Source organism: Amblyraja radiata, chromosome 2 (genome assembly GCF_010909765.2).
Source record: "Amblyraja radiata isolate CabotCenter1 chromosome 2, sAmbRad1.1.pri, whole genome shotgun sequence".
NCBI classification, from domain to species: Eukaryota; Metazoa; Chordata; class Chondrichthyes; order Rajiformes; family Rajidae; genus Amblyraja; species Amblyraja radiata.
This window is the reverse complement of record NC_045957.1, coordinates 148,840,365-148,855,556: the sequence shown is the minus strand read 5'-3', so window position 1 is coordinate 148,855,556 and position 15,192 is coordinate 148,840,365. Positions and strand designations below refer to the sequence as shown.

Below are 15,192 nucleotides of genomic sequence, written 5' to 3'. Positions count from 1 at the left end.
AGGACAGGTTTGGAGGGATATGGGCCAAATGCTGGCAGGTGGGACCAGTGTAGCTGGGACATGTTGGCTGGTGTGGGCAAGTTGGGCTGAAGGGCCTGTTTCCACACTGTATCTATCACTCTATCCCAGTGGCATATTGTGGTAGGCTGTACCAGATGAAGTCACATTCTGCTCCCCTGGAAGTTGCGTTTTTGCTGCCTACTGACTTTTTGCCAGTCTAGTTGAAATTACCACATAAAGGGCTTCATCTGACAATGCAACTTGAATTAGTTTCTGTCCTCCACAGTTGACTGCAGGTACATCATTTTATGTGCATGTAAGTTGTATCAGTATCAGTCCTCCACAGCTGACTGGTGACATTGCACTGATGTACTCAGACAACTCTGGCATAGGGAGTATATTGCAAGACTAACAAATGTAGGAAAAATTGTGGAGACCACTGCAGGTCCATGTCTTGACCATCCCAACCAGGAAGCTGCTCAACAGTAATGCGCTGGAAATTAAGTTACAGACCAGAATTAAGTTCCTTACTAGTGTGCCCCTTCAATTCAGAATTAAACTGTTGCATCAAAAAACTCATACAGTGGCTGGCTCTGTTTCATGAGATCTCAGCGTCACATGTTGCAGAGATAACAGGATAATCACTCGATTAAAAATGATTGCCTCTTTTAATGCTCTGGCCAGCACCAATGTGGACAGATCTGTCAAATAATCTTTTCCAAAACCAGGAGACAATCCAGTCAGTGATCATCCACCTTCCTAATGAGGGTACTTGTGCCCTGTGATAACTATCCTCCAACGTTGGAGAAAAGATACAACATTGACAAGCATGGACTAAACCTTTGCATTCAGTCTGGCGCTACTTTTCAGAAACAAAATGTATTGGCTCTGTAGACATCTCCACCAGAAAGATGCCAGGGTTTAAATTCTGAAGATAGTATACAGAAATGTAGCCTGCATCCGTGGGAGGAACAGAAATGAGCAAAGTGTTTCAGATGGTAACAGGATTCAACAGGATAAGTACAGAGAAACAATATCTAGTGTCAACCTGCCATGACTGAGAAAATCGGCCCTTTGTGGGTGTTATCAGGAAACGCTTTTAACTACATGTGGCATCAGATATTTAGTGTAGGAAGGAAATGCAGATGCTGGTTTAAACCAAAGTTAGACACAAAAAGCTGTAGTTACTCAGCGGGATAGGCAGCATCTCTGGAGAGAAGGAATGGGTGACGTTTCGGGTCGAGACTGTTTTGCATCGGGTTGGGTCTGAAGAAGGGTCTCGACCCGAAACGTCACCCATTACTTCTCTCCAGAGATGCTGCCTGTCCCGCTGAGTTACTCCAGCTTTTTGTGTCTTATCAGTTATTTAGTGTTCTCTTCTCACCAGAAACTCATGGATATTGTGGACAATTTGCCAATGAAAGGGATAAAGGGACCTCATCCTAAACCAAAAAGATGGAGTTAGGGAACAAATTGAACAGGTCCATTGAATGTATTGCCAATGAATCTCACTGTCAAGTATAAAAACCACTGTCCAATACAGTGACTTCCATTGCAATGTCGACTACAAATCAAAATTACTTTGACTTGAAAATTAAGAATTGAGAATTGACTTGAGAATTAAGGGACAGAAGTTTAGGGGTAACATGAGGGGGAACTTCTTTACTCAGAGAGTGGTAGCTGTGTGGAATGAGCTTCCAGTGGAAGTGGTGGAGGCAGGTTCGATTTTATCATTTAAAAATAAATTGGATAGGTATATGGACGGGAAAGGAATGGAGGGTTATGGTATGAGTGCAGGTAGATGGGACTAGGGGAGAATAAGTGGTCGGCATGGACTTGAAGGGCCGAGATGGCCTGTTTTCCGTGCTGTAATTGTTATCTATATTACTAAAAGTCTGTTCTTGACCGGTTTTGGCTTTCTGTGCTGCGATTTCCGAGAGTACGCCGCCACCTACGGCCGTCATTTTTGGCCACCTCGCTCAGAGCCCCCCTCCGCCGCATGTGTGCCGAGGATTTTTCCCGTCGATGAAAATTGACAGAGATATTAATGTTTTTACAAAATTCCCCATTCTCTCTGCTGCCCCTGCTGGAGGGAGGGGGAGGGACTATAAATCCAGGAAGTGGTGTGCCTCAATCAGTCTCTGCAAGTGGTGTGCCTCAATCAGTCTCTGCAAGTGGTGTGCCTCAATCAGTCTCTGCAAGTGGTGTGCCTCAATCAGTCTCTGCAAGTGGTGTGCCTCTGAATGACACTGACAAATGTCTACAGCACTGTGAGTACCCTTAATTTGGTTTGAAAATGAAAATATGGTTAGAGGTAAAAAAAAAGCACTGCCTGCAAATGGTTGTTTGGGTTTGGGTTGAAGTAAAAAGGCACTCTCTCTCTCCCCCCTCCCTCTCCTCTCCCCCTCCCTCTCCTCTCCCCCCCTCCCTCTCCTCTCCCCCCCCCTCCCTCTCCTCTCCCCCCCCTCCCTCTCCTCTCCCCCCCCCTCCCTCTCCTCTCCCTCCCTCTCCTCTCTCCTCTCCCCCCCTCTCCTCTCCCCCTCCTCTCCTCTCCCCCCTCTCCTCTCCCCCTCTCCTCTCCCCCCCTCTCCTCTCCCCCCCTCTCCTCTCCCCCCTCTCCTCTCATCCTCTTCTCCTCTGCCCCCTCTCCACTCCCCCCTCTCCTCTCTCCCCTCTCCTCTCCCCCCTCTTTTTCTACCCCTCCTCCCCTCCATCCCCTCCCCCACTGTCCCTCCCCAAACCCCCCTCCCCTCCACACACCCCTACCCCCTTCCCTCCACCCTCCCTCCCTCTGCTCCCCACCACTCCCCTGCCCCTCATCTCACCCCCCTCTCAGCACTCCCCCCCTCTCCTCCCCCCCTCTCCCCCCTCTCTCTCTCTCTCCTCATCCCCTCCATTAGCGTGAGTGCGGGGGGGGGGGGGGATAGTTAGTGCGTGACGCTGCATGCCGCCTCCCCCCCCACAACCGCACGTTGGGGGAACAGACCCAACGGGTCTGCACTTGGTCTAGTATGGTTATATATACTTGCCTGGCTGTAGAGTGCTTTGTCCAACCTAAGACTACGAAATATGCTTTACACAAAATGAAAGGGTTTCAGTTTAAAGGAAAGCTCATGACTTGGAACATTCTTGTTAATTTACAACATGAGCAGAGAGATAAAAAAGTTGTTGATCAGAAAACATCCTGAGAGATTCCACCAACTCCAACACATGAAGAAAGTAAAAGCTTAAAACAGGAAGCTGTGAGAACGTGATATGTCCAAGACAATAGATTGATTTAGTGGAGCTAATTACAAATGATTACACTTCTGTTGCCTGTGATGCAGAACAGCATTTCAAGGAATGATATGGATGCGTTCTCCTATCAGTGGGCTCCGGTCTCTAGCTCTGATTTGAAATTGCGGAAATGAGCCTTTAATTGGAGGCAATGCTCGCTGCAATCAGCAATCACTTCCCTGTGCAATCAGTTCCCGCGGCCCAATCATTAATCCTCCAACCCTCCTGCAGCTGTTAGTGGGGAGGTGACCTTCTTTCCTTCATTTAGATCACAGCTGCTGGTCGAGGCTAACTATAGGGTCCTAGTTTTATCCAAACACAGTTCAAAATAGACTTTATAATTATTTGCATTCATTCATTTTTATCAGAGCCCAGCAATGTGAGTTCATTTATATTATATATTAATGTCGGGTGGCTGGATGGAAGCAGACGTTCTGCTGTGCCTGTGATGCAGACCAGTCTGAAGAAGTGTCTCGACCAGAAACGTCACCCATTCCCTCTCTCCAGAGATGCTGCCTGAGTACTCCAGTTTTATGTGTCAATCTGAAGTTCTGCTAACTCTGTTGCAGTTTAATGAATCATGTATCAGTGTACCCTCGTACCATGATCTCAGGAATATATCCAGTATATTCATATCCATATTTTGACAGAAAAGTCTATGTGAGTAAAATTACTCCTCCTCCTACACGGATGCTTTCTCATACTTCCACATGCATGGGCATAGTTGCTCTCTCACTTGTGTGCTCTCTCACACTTATACCCTTCTAATACATGTGTCTGGTTATCCCTCACATTCTCTCTCACACCACACTAATATATAACCTGCACCCACTGATCTCTCTCTCTCTCTCTCTCTCTCACATACACAAGCTCCCTTTCGCAGATGTTACACATGGTAACACTCACACACACACGCAGTCATACTCCTCGTGGCCTTGTGCCCTTCCGGATGGTGAATTTAATGTATATTCTTTTGGGGTGAATCCCTTTCCTCATCATGCAGCTGGTTGTGGTCAAACACAGTCAGGTCAGCCTAAACCCTGCGCCTTGATCCTAATCCCAGCACGTTGACTGACCTCAGTAGTGTTGTAATTTACTAGAATGTTGCCTGGGTTTCAACACCTAAGTTACAGAGAAAGGTTGAACAAGTTAGGTCTTTATTCTTTGCAGTGCAGAAGGTTAAGGGGGGGCTTGATAGAGGTCTTTAAAATGATGAGAGGGATAGACAGAGTTGACGTGGATAAGCTTTTTCCATTGAGAGTAGGGAAGATTCAAACAAGAGGACATGACTTGAGAATTAAGGGACAGAAGTTTAGGGGTAACATGAGGAGGAACTTCTTTACTCAGAGAGTGGTAGCTGTGTGGAATGAGCTTCTAGTGGAAATGGTGGAGGCAGGTTCGATTTTATCATTTAAAAATAAATTGGATAGGTATATGGACGGGAAAGGAATGGAGGGTTATGGTCTGAGTGCAGGTAGATGGGACTAGGTGAGAGTAAGTGTTCGGCACGGACTAGAAGGGCCGAGATGGCCTGTTTCCGTGCTGTAATTGTTATGTGTTTATAATGTGATCAGTGAACAATTATTGATTTGTTCAATTGATTTTTCTCCCCCTTATGCAGGTATAAGACTTCATTTTTAAAATCCTAGTTACTTCTTACGCTGTCTGTCTGTAATTAAAGTCAGATTACTTCAAATTTCTTTCACGCCCTTAGCCTCTGGGTAATGATGCTCACATTTATATTGGCAACACCTTGTTCCAGACGTGCTACTTCTTCTTTAGACATTAGAGAGACAGAGCCTTGGACTCTGGGCCTTCGACTCACAGAGTCCATGCCGACCAGCGATCACCCCGTGCACTAACACGCTGGGAAAATTTACAATTTACAATTTGACCGAAGCCAATTAACCTGCAAATCTGTACTTCTTTGGTGTGTGTGAGGAAACGGGAACACCCGGGAAAACCCACACAGTCACAGGGATAACGTACAAACTCTGTACAGCCAGCACTCGTAGTCAGGATCGAACCCAGGTCTCTGGCGCTGTAAGGCAGCAACTCTATCTCAACGCCACTGTGCCGCCCTCTTAGCCGTTCTCTTAGTCTCTTCAATGTCATAAGGTCATAAGGAATAGGTGTAGAATTAGGCCATTTGGCCCATCAATTTCATCATAGAAACATAGAAACATGGAAAATAGGTGCAGGAGTAGAGGCCTTTCGGCCCTTCGAGCCTGCACCACCATTCAATATGATGATGGCTGATCATCCAACTCAGTATCCTGTACCTGCCTTCTCTCCATACCCCCTGATCCCTTCAGCCACAAGGGCCACATCTAACTCCCTCTTAAATATAGCCAATGAACTGGCCTCAACTACCTTCTGTGGCAGAGAGTTCCACAGATTCACCACTCTCTGTGTGAAAAATGTTTTCCTCATCTCGGTCCTAAAAGATTTCCCCCTTATCCTTAAACTGTGACCCCTTGTTCTGGACTTTCCCAACATCGGGAACAATCTTCCTGCATCTAGCCTATCCAACCCCTTAAGAATTTTGTAAGTTTCTATAAGATCCCCCCTCAATCTTCTAAATTCTAGCGAGTACAAGCCGAGTCTATCCAGTCTTTCTTCATTTGAAAGTCCTGATATCCCAGGAATCAGTCTGGTGAACCTTCTCTGTACTCCCTCTACGGCAAGAATGTCTTTCCTCAGATTAGGAGACCAAAACTGTACGCAATTGGCAGATCTCTCTCTTCCTCATCATCCCATTCTCCTGCCTTCCCCCATAACCTCTGACACCCGTACTAATCAAGAATCCATCTATCTCTGCCTTATAAATATCCACTGACTTGGCCTCTACAGCTGTCTGTGCCTCTACATGGTCACACGGCTCATGCAACTTCCAGTACTGGATGACCAGAGACGTCCTCCAATTAAGAATGAAGGGGGGAAGCCTATGTCTTTAGTGCCGCATGCAAATGTCACCCCCTAGCCTATGACTCCAACCCCCTCAGCTAGGGGAGGCAGAATCACGGTGATCATAACCTCAATGTCATATTTGATGCTGAGGAGAACTTTGAACCACTTATCCTGGCCATCACCAAGAGCAGGAGCAATTCTACTAAGCCTGCCATTATTTTGCCTTCTCACAAAGGCAGCATGTCCAATATCAATTTGTCATAAGCCTTTGCTTGTCCGTGTACTCATTTACATCGCTTATTGCCTATCCGTAATTGCCTCTGAACTGAGTAGCTTCTAGGGTCATTTTGCACAGCAGGTTTAAGTCCATTGGTGGGACAAGAGTGATATTTACATAAGAGGGTAAAGATAACAGATTTTCTGCGGTGATTATTCGACCAGTTGGCATTTTAACAATTTTCAGATAATATCATGTTCATTATAAGCTATTTTCTCTTCTGAAGTGCGTAGGAAGGAACTGCATATTGCTGGTATACACCTGACGTGTAATTAGTTGAATAGAATTCCCCAGCAAAAATGATGGTATTTGAACATATAGTCCCAGAATGTAATCTAGGCCCCTCTGTTAGTATTGATTTGTTATTGTCATGTGAAAAAAATGTTTTTCGGGCTATCCAGGTAAATCAACCATATCCAATTCCAATCAAACGGCACAATATAAAAGATAGACACTTCATGCAGGAGTGGCTCCGGGCGGCGTCTCTGGAGAAAATGGATAGGTGACGTTTCGGTTCAGAACCTTCTTCAGAATACAATGTAACAGTTCCAGAGAAAGTGCCGATAAAAGAACGAGTGCAGGAAGGTGGGACTAAGGGAATAAATAAAAATAAATTGGATAGGCATATGGATGAGAAGGGAATGGAGGGTTATGGTATGAGTGCAGGAAGGTGAGACTAAGGGAAAATAATTGTTCGGCACGGACTTGTTGGGCCGAGATGGCCTGTTTCCGTGCTGTAATTGTTATATGGTTATAAGATCAAGGTAGATTGAAGGATTGGTAATGCTTGTTATAAGAGGTCCGTACAAGACTGGTTATTGCAGGAAAGAAGCTGTCATTGAATTTGGTGGAAGATTTCGTATCTTCTGCCCAACAGGTGAGGAAAGAAGAGAGAATGGTTTGTGATTATGCTAAGGTGTAGATGGGAGGATGGATTGCATGATGTACTGGAATGCATCCATAGCTCTCTGCAGTTTTTGTGGTCTTGGACATTATAGTTGCCATGACCAAACTGTGATGCATCCTGATTGGATGGTTTCTATAGTACATCTCTAGAAATGGGTAAGAATGATTTGAGACATGCCGAATTTCCTAGAGGTGTCAGTATGTTTGCTTGGCCGTGGCATCAATGTGGTACCAGTAATATTGGTCCTAACACTAATGACTATATTTGCAGTCATTCATGCTGAAATAGTTCATTGTAATGTGATGTGTGCGGTCCAGTCCATCATACAACCAGCCTTCACCCATCGACTGTATCTAAACTTCACATTGCCTTGGGAAAGCAGCCAACATAATCAAAGACCATTCGCGCCATGGTCCTTCTCCCCTCTCCTGTGCTAATTAATCAATGAAACCTGTGTTGCCCATGGACTGGGATAAAATGGAGAGAGGTTTTCTAACCAACTCTACCCCCCAGCCAGCCCTCCCCAAACCACCTCCCCACATCCCCCAAACAATTGTAATCACATCTTGTTTCATAAAGAAATGGATAAAGGGGCCTTGACTTCATATTGAGTAGAGGCCTGACTGCATGTGTCACTGGACCCAGAGAGCGAGACCCAGCCATTCCTTGGTGTGTGTGACTTAATAGAAAACAGAGTTTTGCCGTTGACAAATTGTCTTAACCAAGGGCCCTGCCATACTGTTCCCTTCCCGTGAATCTTAGCCCTCTTTGGGAAGTTCAGCTGCTGTTTTTCCTACAGGATTTATATTTGCGCAGCCATCTTTTCACCAGCACAAAACTCTGCCAAAAGGATTTAGCTACAGTACAAATCTATCTCCAATATCACCAGTGTCACTGATATGAAACATTTAACTCCTTTTTCTTAATCCTAGCACAGACAGATTTGATTAACCTTGTTTGAAGTCTGAAGAAGGGTTTCGGCCCGAAACATTGACTATTTCCTTCGCTCCATGCACCCTGCTGCTGCACCCGCTGCGTTTCTCCAGCACTTTTGTCTACCTTCCCTGCAACTGTGTTGTTTAAAAGACAAACACTCAAATTGATGCCTTTTTCTCAGACGTTCTGGAGGTTGAGTTTAGTTTATTGTCACGTGTACTGAGGCACAGTGAAAAGCTTTTGTTGTGTGCTAGCCAGTCAGCTGAAAGACAATACATGAGCACAATCCAGCCATTCTGTGACCTCATACATAACCTTGCATATGTGCCATGCCCACTTCACTCTATGGAGATCATGGTCGCTCTCAGTCTGTTGACCTCACAGTCATTCCAAGCATTTGCTGCTGATTTTTGCCACATGTCATGGTTTGTTGCTACCATCATATCAGAGAGGTCACCAAACGATGTGCTCAAGGAGAGAACACTTCAGCACGATTAGCAGGAAGAATTGGCACACACAGCAGGCTTCCCCAGAGTAATTTGAGACATGTCAAATTTCTTTAGTCTTCTGAAGAAGTAGACGTGTTGGTGCGCTTTCTTGGTCGAAGAGTCAATGTGATACGACTAACACTATCCATAACATTAAGTATTATATTAAAATCATTCATGCTAGGTCTGCATTTATTGACTTACTACAAGTATAAGGTGCAACGGTAGTTTAAAAAATAAATGGTGCCAGGATCTGGTAATGGGGGATGAAAAATATGAAGTTGGTATATCTCTTTTTGCGTAGTTTTTTATAATAGAGCAACTGTTTCTCTTTCTTTCTCTCTTTTCTAGGGTCTATTTCTTAACTTTCTTCTCTAACTCTCTTTCTCTAATGGGCTTTTTATTCCCAACACTTTCTCCCACTTTCACGACTCTTTCTCACTTTCCTTACTTCCTTTATTTCTATCTTTCTTAAAGCTCAAAAAATGAAGGGGTACAACAAATGTAATGATATATGTGGTGGTACTACTGTAACTTACTGTACTTCTAATAAATAAATATAAATTTTAAAAAACATTTAAAAAAATCATTCATACTAAAGTTTGTTGTGCTCATATGGGTTTTCTCTTGCAGAGACTTGCCTGGCAACCTTCTGCCAGGCAAGCCCTCTGGAAGATCCCATGAAGAACATGCCTCCAGCAGTTATTGTTTTCACCAGCTATCCCAGGTCTCTCCAACCTCTGAATCCTGCCTTCTCCTGAGAGATCTCTAACATACCCTCTCCTGCCCCAGCCATCTATCATTTCAGCAATTATAAGTGGCAATGATAAGAGTGCTGGTTGTATTGAGGAATGTCTGTTCAGGAGCCAGCTGCTGTAATCACAGCTGCTGGGCTAAAGGTCAGAAGCAGCAAGAATTTGGATGAACAGACAGAAGCCTCAGGACAGAAACCCCCCAAAATTCTTCTCTGTGAACCATAGGATTGGTTGTGACTTTCACACACTCACGATGCTGTTTTAGAAACATAGACAATAGGTGCAGGAGTAGGCCATTCGGCCATTCGAGCCTGCACCGCCATTCAATATGATCATGGCTGATCATCCAACTCAGTATCCTGTACCTGCCTTCTCTCCATACCCCCTGATCCCTTTAGCCACAAGGGCCACATCTAACTCCCTCTTAAATATAGCCAATGAACTGGCCTCAACTACCTTCTGTGGCAGAGAATTCCACAGATTCACCACTCACTGTGTGAAAAATGTTTTCCTCATCTCGGTCCTAAAAGATTTCCCCCTTATCCTTAAACTGTGACCCCTTGTTCTGGACTTCCCCAACATCGGGAACAATCTTCCTGCATCTAGCCTGTCCAACCCCTTAAGAATTTTGTAAGTTTCTATAAGATCCCCCCTCAATATTCTAAATTCTAGCGAGTACAAGCCGAGTCTATCCAGTCTTTCTTCGTATGAAAGTCCTGACATCCCAGGAATCAGCCTGGTGAACCTTCTCTGTACTCCCTCTATGGCAAGAATGTCTTTCCTCAGATTTGGAGACCAAAACTGTACGCAATACTCCAGGTGTGGTCTCACCAAGACCCTGTACAACTGCAGTAGAACCTCCCTGCTCCTATACTCAAATCCTTTTGCTATGAATGCTAACATACCATTGGCCTTTAGGGTGATAAGGTTGTTCGTTGCTAGGCCAGAATCTGTACATCTTTAATGCTGCTTACATTGAACGCGAATTTTGAACATTCAAACTCTTGTTTTCTCTTGTGCATCACAGCTAGCTCTCGTGCCTCCTACAGCAGCCAACATGGGCACCTGGGCCCAGACCTGCGCCCACTGCAGTCTCCAGAGCACCACATTGACCCCATATATGAAGATAGAGTTTATCAAAAGCCCCCTTTGAGGAGTCTCAGTCAAAGTCAAGGAGACCCGCTCCAGGCATCTCTCACAGGGACTTATCGCACTAGTACAGGTACGGTGATATATGTAAAGATGTCATGCTTGTAATCAGTATCATATATGAATACGTTACACATCTTCCCATTGCCAAACATGAACCCATTCACTTGAAACCCTGATCCCAGTGAGAAGATCATATGTGATGAATAACTGTTATATATGTAATATCTTCCATGGCTTTGAGACATCCCAAATCATTACACTGGCGTTTCAGTAAGTTTCAAATCGTGATCAGTGTTGTAATAGCGGATATCTAACACCCATCTTGCTCACAAGAAGGTTTCATAAACAGCAGTGTGATATTGATCAGTTTTAGTGATGTTCCTTGAGGAACACATATTGACTTGGACACCAAGAGGGAAATATCCTGCTCATGGAGTTGTATGTCACAGGACGAGGCCCCATTGTTCCACCATTTCCATCCGACCATCGAGAACCTATCTATATTCATCCTATGTACCTGCACTTGGTCCAAAGAAACATAGAAAATAGGTGCAAGAGTAGGCCAGTTGGCCCTTCGAGCCAGCACTGCCTTTCAATATGATCATGGCAGATCATCCAAAACCAGTACCCCTTTCCTGCTTTCTCCCCTTATCCCTTGATTCCATTAGCCCTAAGAGCTATATCTAACTTTCTCTTGAAACATCCAGTGAATTGGCATCCACTGCCTTCTGTGGCAGAGAATTCCACAGATTCACAACTCTGGCTGGAAAGGTTTTTCCTCATCTCAGTACTAAATGGCCTACATCTTATTCTTAAACTGTGACCCCTGGTTCTGGACTCCCCCGACATTGGGAACATTTTCCCTTACATCTATGTACACCTATATCTATTACATTTTCCCTTGTTATATTGTTTATCTAGCCTGTCCAATCCCTTAAGAATTTTAGGTGAATAGGTGCAGGAGGAGGCCATTTGGCCCTTTGAGCCAGCACCGCTATTCATTGTGATCATGGCTGATCGTCCCCAATCAATAACCTGTGCCTGCCTTCTCCCCATATCCCTTGATTCCACTATCCCATAGAGCTCTATCTAACTCTCTTAAATCCAGATAAGATGCCCTCTCATCCTTCTACTGTCTTCACTGCATCCAGGTGCTGTGAGAGTGTTGCTTCTGTCACTTGACAGGCAAGATGTTTCAGATTGCAATCACTCCATGGGTGACGAAAAATACTATCTTGGATTTCCCCTAAACATCTTTGCAACTCATGTCAAACCTAAGTAGACTTGGGCTTCACTGCCATAGTCCAAGGTGATCATTGAAATCTCATTTTTGCAAAAGCAGATAGGACCTCATTTAATGTCTCATCCACAGGACGTGACAGATCTGTAGGGATTTTGAAATGAAGGACAGTATGTGATCCTACAATGCACTGAAAATAGTTTGCACTAACAGCAGCTTGGATGAAATATTTGCAGTGATCAGAGGTATTTACAACAGCCTCTGCTGTGGGTAAATTACTATATATGGTTTTGCTTAGTTACATCATTAAGCAGCAAATGTGAGTGCAGTGCTTACAAGGAGCAGTCAGAATAATTCATTCCTGTCAAAAAATAATTGTAGTGAAAGCAAAGCATCGCACTTTTCCTTGAAAAGCATTATTACCAGTGCTTCCTTGGATGCATTTTCCACAACATCAACAATCCATCAGTCCACATCCACATAAGTGCAGCCCATTTGCTCCATTTAACTTTTGCGCTTCTATCTTCAGTTGGACATATTCCAATCTGTACCGTATGGAACAATGTGGTAAGATAGCAGTTAAGGGCCTGTCCCACTTGGGCGACTTTTCAGCTGACTGTCTGCGACCTTCAAGCTCACGGCACTCGCCTGAAAAACCGCAAACTGGAACGGTGACTGTCAGATTGACACACACACCACGCACACGCACACGCACACGCACACACACCACACGACACACACACACACACACACACACCCCACACACACACCCCACACACACACACACACACGACACACCACACACACGACACTCACGCCACACACACACACACACACATACAGCCACACACACACACACACACACAAACGCAGACACACACACACGCACCTCACAACACTCACGCCACACACACACACCTCACCACACTCACACCACACACACATCACACACACACACCCACACCCCCACACACACACCTCACAACACTCACGCCACACACACACACACACACACACACACACACACACACACACACACACACACACACACACACGCTCACGCCACACACACACACACACACACACACACACACACGACACTCACGCCACACACACACACACACACACACACACACACACACACACACCACACACACGACACTCACGCCACACACACACACACACACACACACACACACACACACACACACACACACAAACACATGGCAAAGGCGGGGGCCAGGGAAAGTGGGGGAGCGCTGTCTGAAATTCACACGGTGCAAAGCCAAGGTGATGCAGACACACACCGCGATGAACAGGAGGGTTAAGTCGGCTAGCACAGTGTATGGTAAGTCCTTTAAAAGAGCAGGGGGGGGGGGGGGAGCAGGGAGAAGGGGTGGAGAAGGAGTGGAGATACTTTTAAGAAGCCAGACAACTTTTAATAAGCCAGAGATACACAGCTGTGAAGTTTAGCGGGCATTTAACATTACCGGTCAGTTTTCCTTGGTTCTGAAAACTCGTGCTTACGTTTTTTCCCCCCAATGAACTAATGAAAACGCCCGGTCAGCAAAGACAATTAACTAAAACTACGTACGACTACCTCGACTACCCATAACTACATGGCGACTCCACTACAACTGTACCTACAACTACAGGATTATCGATTTTCTCCATGGCGACCAATTTTTGATTGCAGAAAATGTTTCAACGTGTCGAAAAATTTGCTGCGACCATACTGAGGCCGTGACTGGTTCCCAGAATGCGGGAACTCCTCGCGACTATGAAGGAGACTCACCAGAGACCACCAGCGAACATGTGGCGATCGTGTGGTGATCATGAGGTTATGGGGGAAAAGGCAGGAGAATGGGGTTAGGAGGGAGAGATTGTCCATCCACGATTGAATAATGGAGTAGACTTGATGGGCTGAACGGCCTAATTCTGCTCCTATCCCTTATGACCCAAGTCCAACAAATTCACTATTATCTGTCAGGGAATGTAAATTACCATCCTTACATGGTGTGGCCTGTAAGTGTCTATAAACCCATGGCTGTCGCTTGTTTGGTCCTCAGTTTGGGGATTATTGGAGATAAACAATAAATGCTAGTTACCAGGAACATTCACACCTGAGAATGAATAAATAAGACAAATAACTTGTCACAAGTTGTGCGCCCCACAAATCACCCTTCCCTTCGCAACCACTAGTTGGCCAAATTTGTTATTAATACCACACTAACTTGAAACGTGAACAAACTCCTCATTACCTTTTTAAATGCCGTAGAGGACTTTCATAGTTAATCAGCAGGAAAGTGCTCATGGAATTTTTTCACATTTAATCTCTGTAAAGCCTGTAAGAATTTTCTCCATGGTTGCGTAAATCAGTCCTCAATTAATCTTTGCTGGAAACTCAATGACACCTCCGGAGAGTTGAACGCTGATCAAACAGCCACGTGCCATACGTTGCTGATTCTCACATGGACCCAATGTTGTCTCTACATAAACGCAGCAAGCTGACAACTTCTGTGTGTGCTGACAACTTTTGTGCCAATGTACTCCCGGCAGATGTTCCAGAACGTTTCCAAATCCCGGCCGTCCATCTTCCAATTCACAGCAAGTTCCAATTGCCATCAACTCACTGACACACCTCAGCCCGCATTTAGCTTAGAATGCAATTTTTAAATTCTGATCCTCTTTTTGAAATCAGCCCTCCCCTTTCACCTTAACTGTAGCACTGTGATTCACCTCAAAGCCCAACTCTGGATTTTAATTCAGTCAATGAACTTCAGTCCTTGTCTAACCTAGAAATCCTTCGAGCCACTGCTTTCATTTACCACCATAACAAACACAGCTCTCTTGTCTATACAGCACATTCAAAAAGTATTCAGACCCCTTCACTTTTTCCACATTTTGTTACGTTACAGCTTTATTCTAAAATGGATTAAATTATTTTATTTTTTAATCACAATCCACACACAATACCCCATAATAAAAAAGCGAAAACAAGTGTTTAGAAATGTTTGCAAAGTAATTAAAAAGAAATAACTGAAATATCACATTTACATAAGTATCCAGAACGGTCTGGAGCAGGTTTTCATCAAGGATCTCTGTACTTTGCTCCGTTCATCTTTCCCTCGATCCTGAGTAGTCTCCCAGTTCCTGCCTCTGAAAAACATCCCCACAGCATGATGCTGCCGCCACCATGCTTCACCGTGATGAGCGGTGCCTGGTTTCCTCCAGACGTGACGCTTGGCATT

At 44.8% G+C, this 15,192-nt stretch overlaps 1 protein-coding gene across 8 annotated transcripts in view; it reads left to right on the top strand.

The window, feature by feature from the left end:
• The window catches only part of ctnnd2 (catenin delta 2), a 1,121,748-nt gene that overhangs the window by 775,849 nt on the left and 330,707 nt on the right, over positions 1 to 15,192 (top strand). For 7 of the 8 annotated variants that reach the window (XM_033017092.1, XM_033017086.1, XM_033017080.1 and 4 more), the window contains one exon: positions 10,577 to 10,771. The exons of the other annotated variant lie outside the window; for it this stretch is intronic. In XM_033017092.1, coding sequence (XP_032872983.1) covers positions 10,577 to 10,771 — 195 coding nt within the window. The remainder of the gene's footprint in view (positions 1 to 10,576; positions 10,772 to 15,192) is intronic. 8 annotated transcript variants of the gene reach the window in all.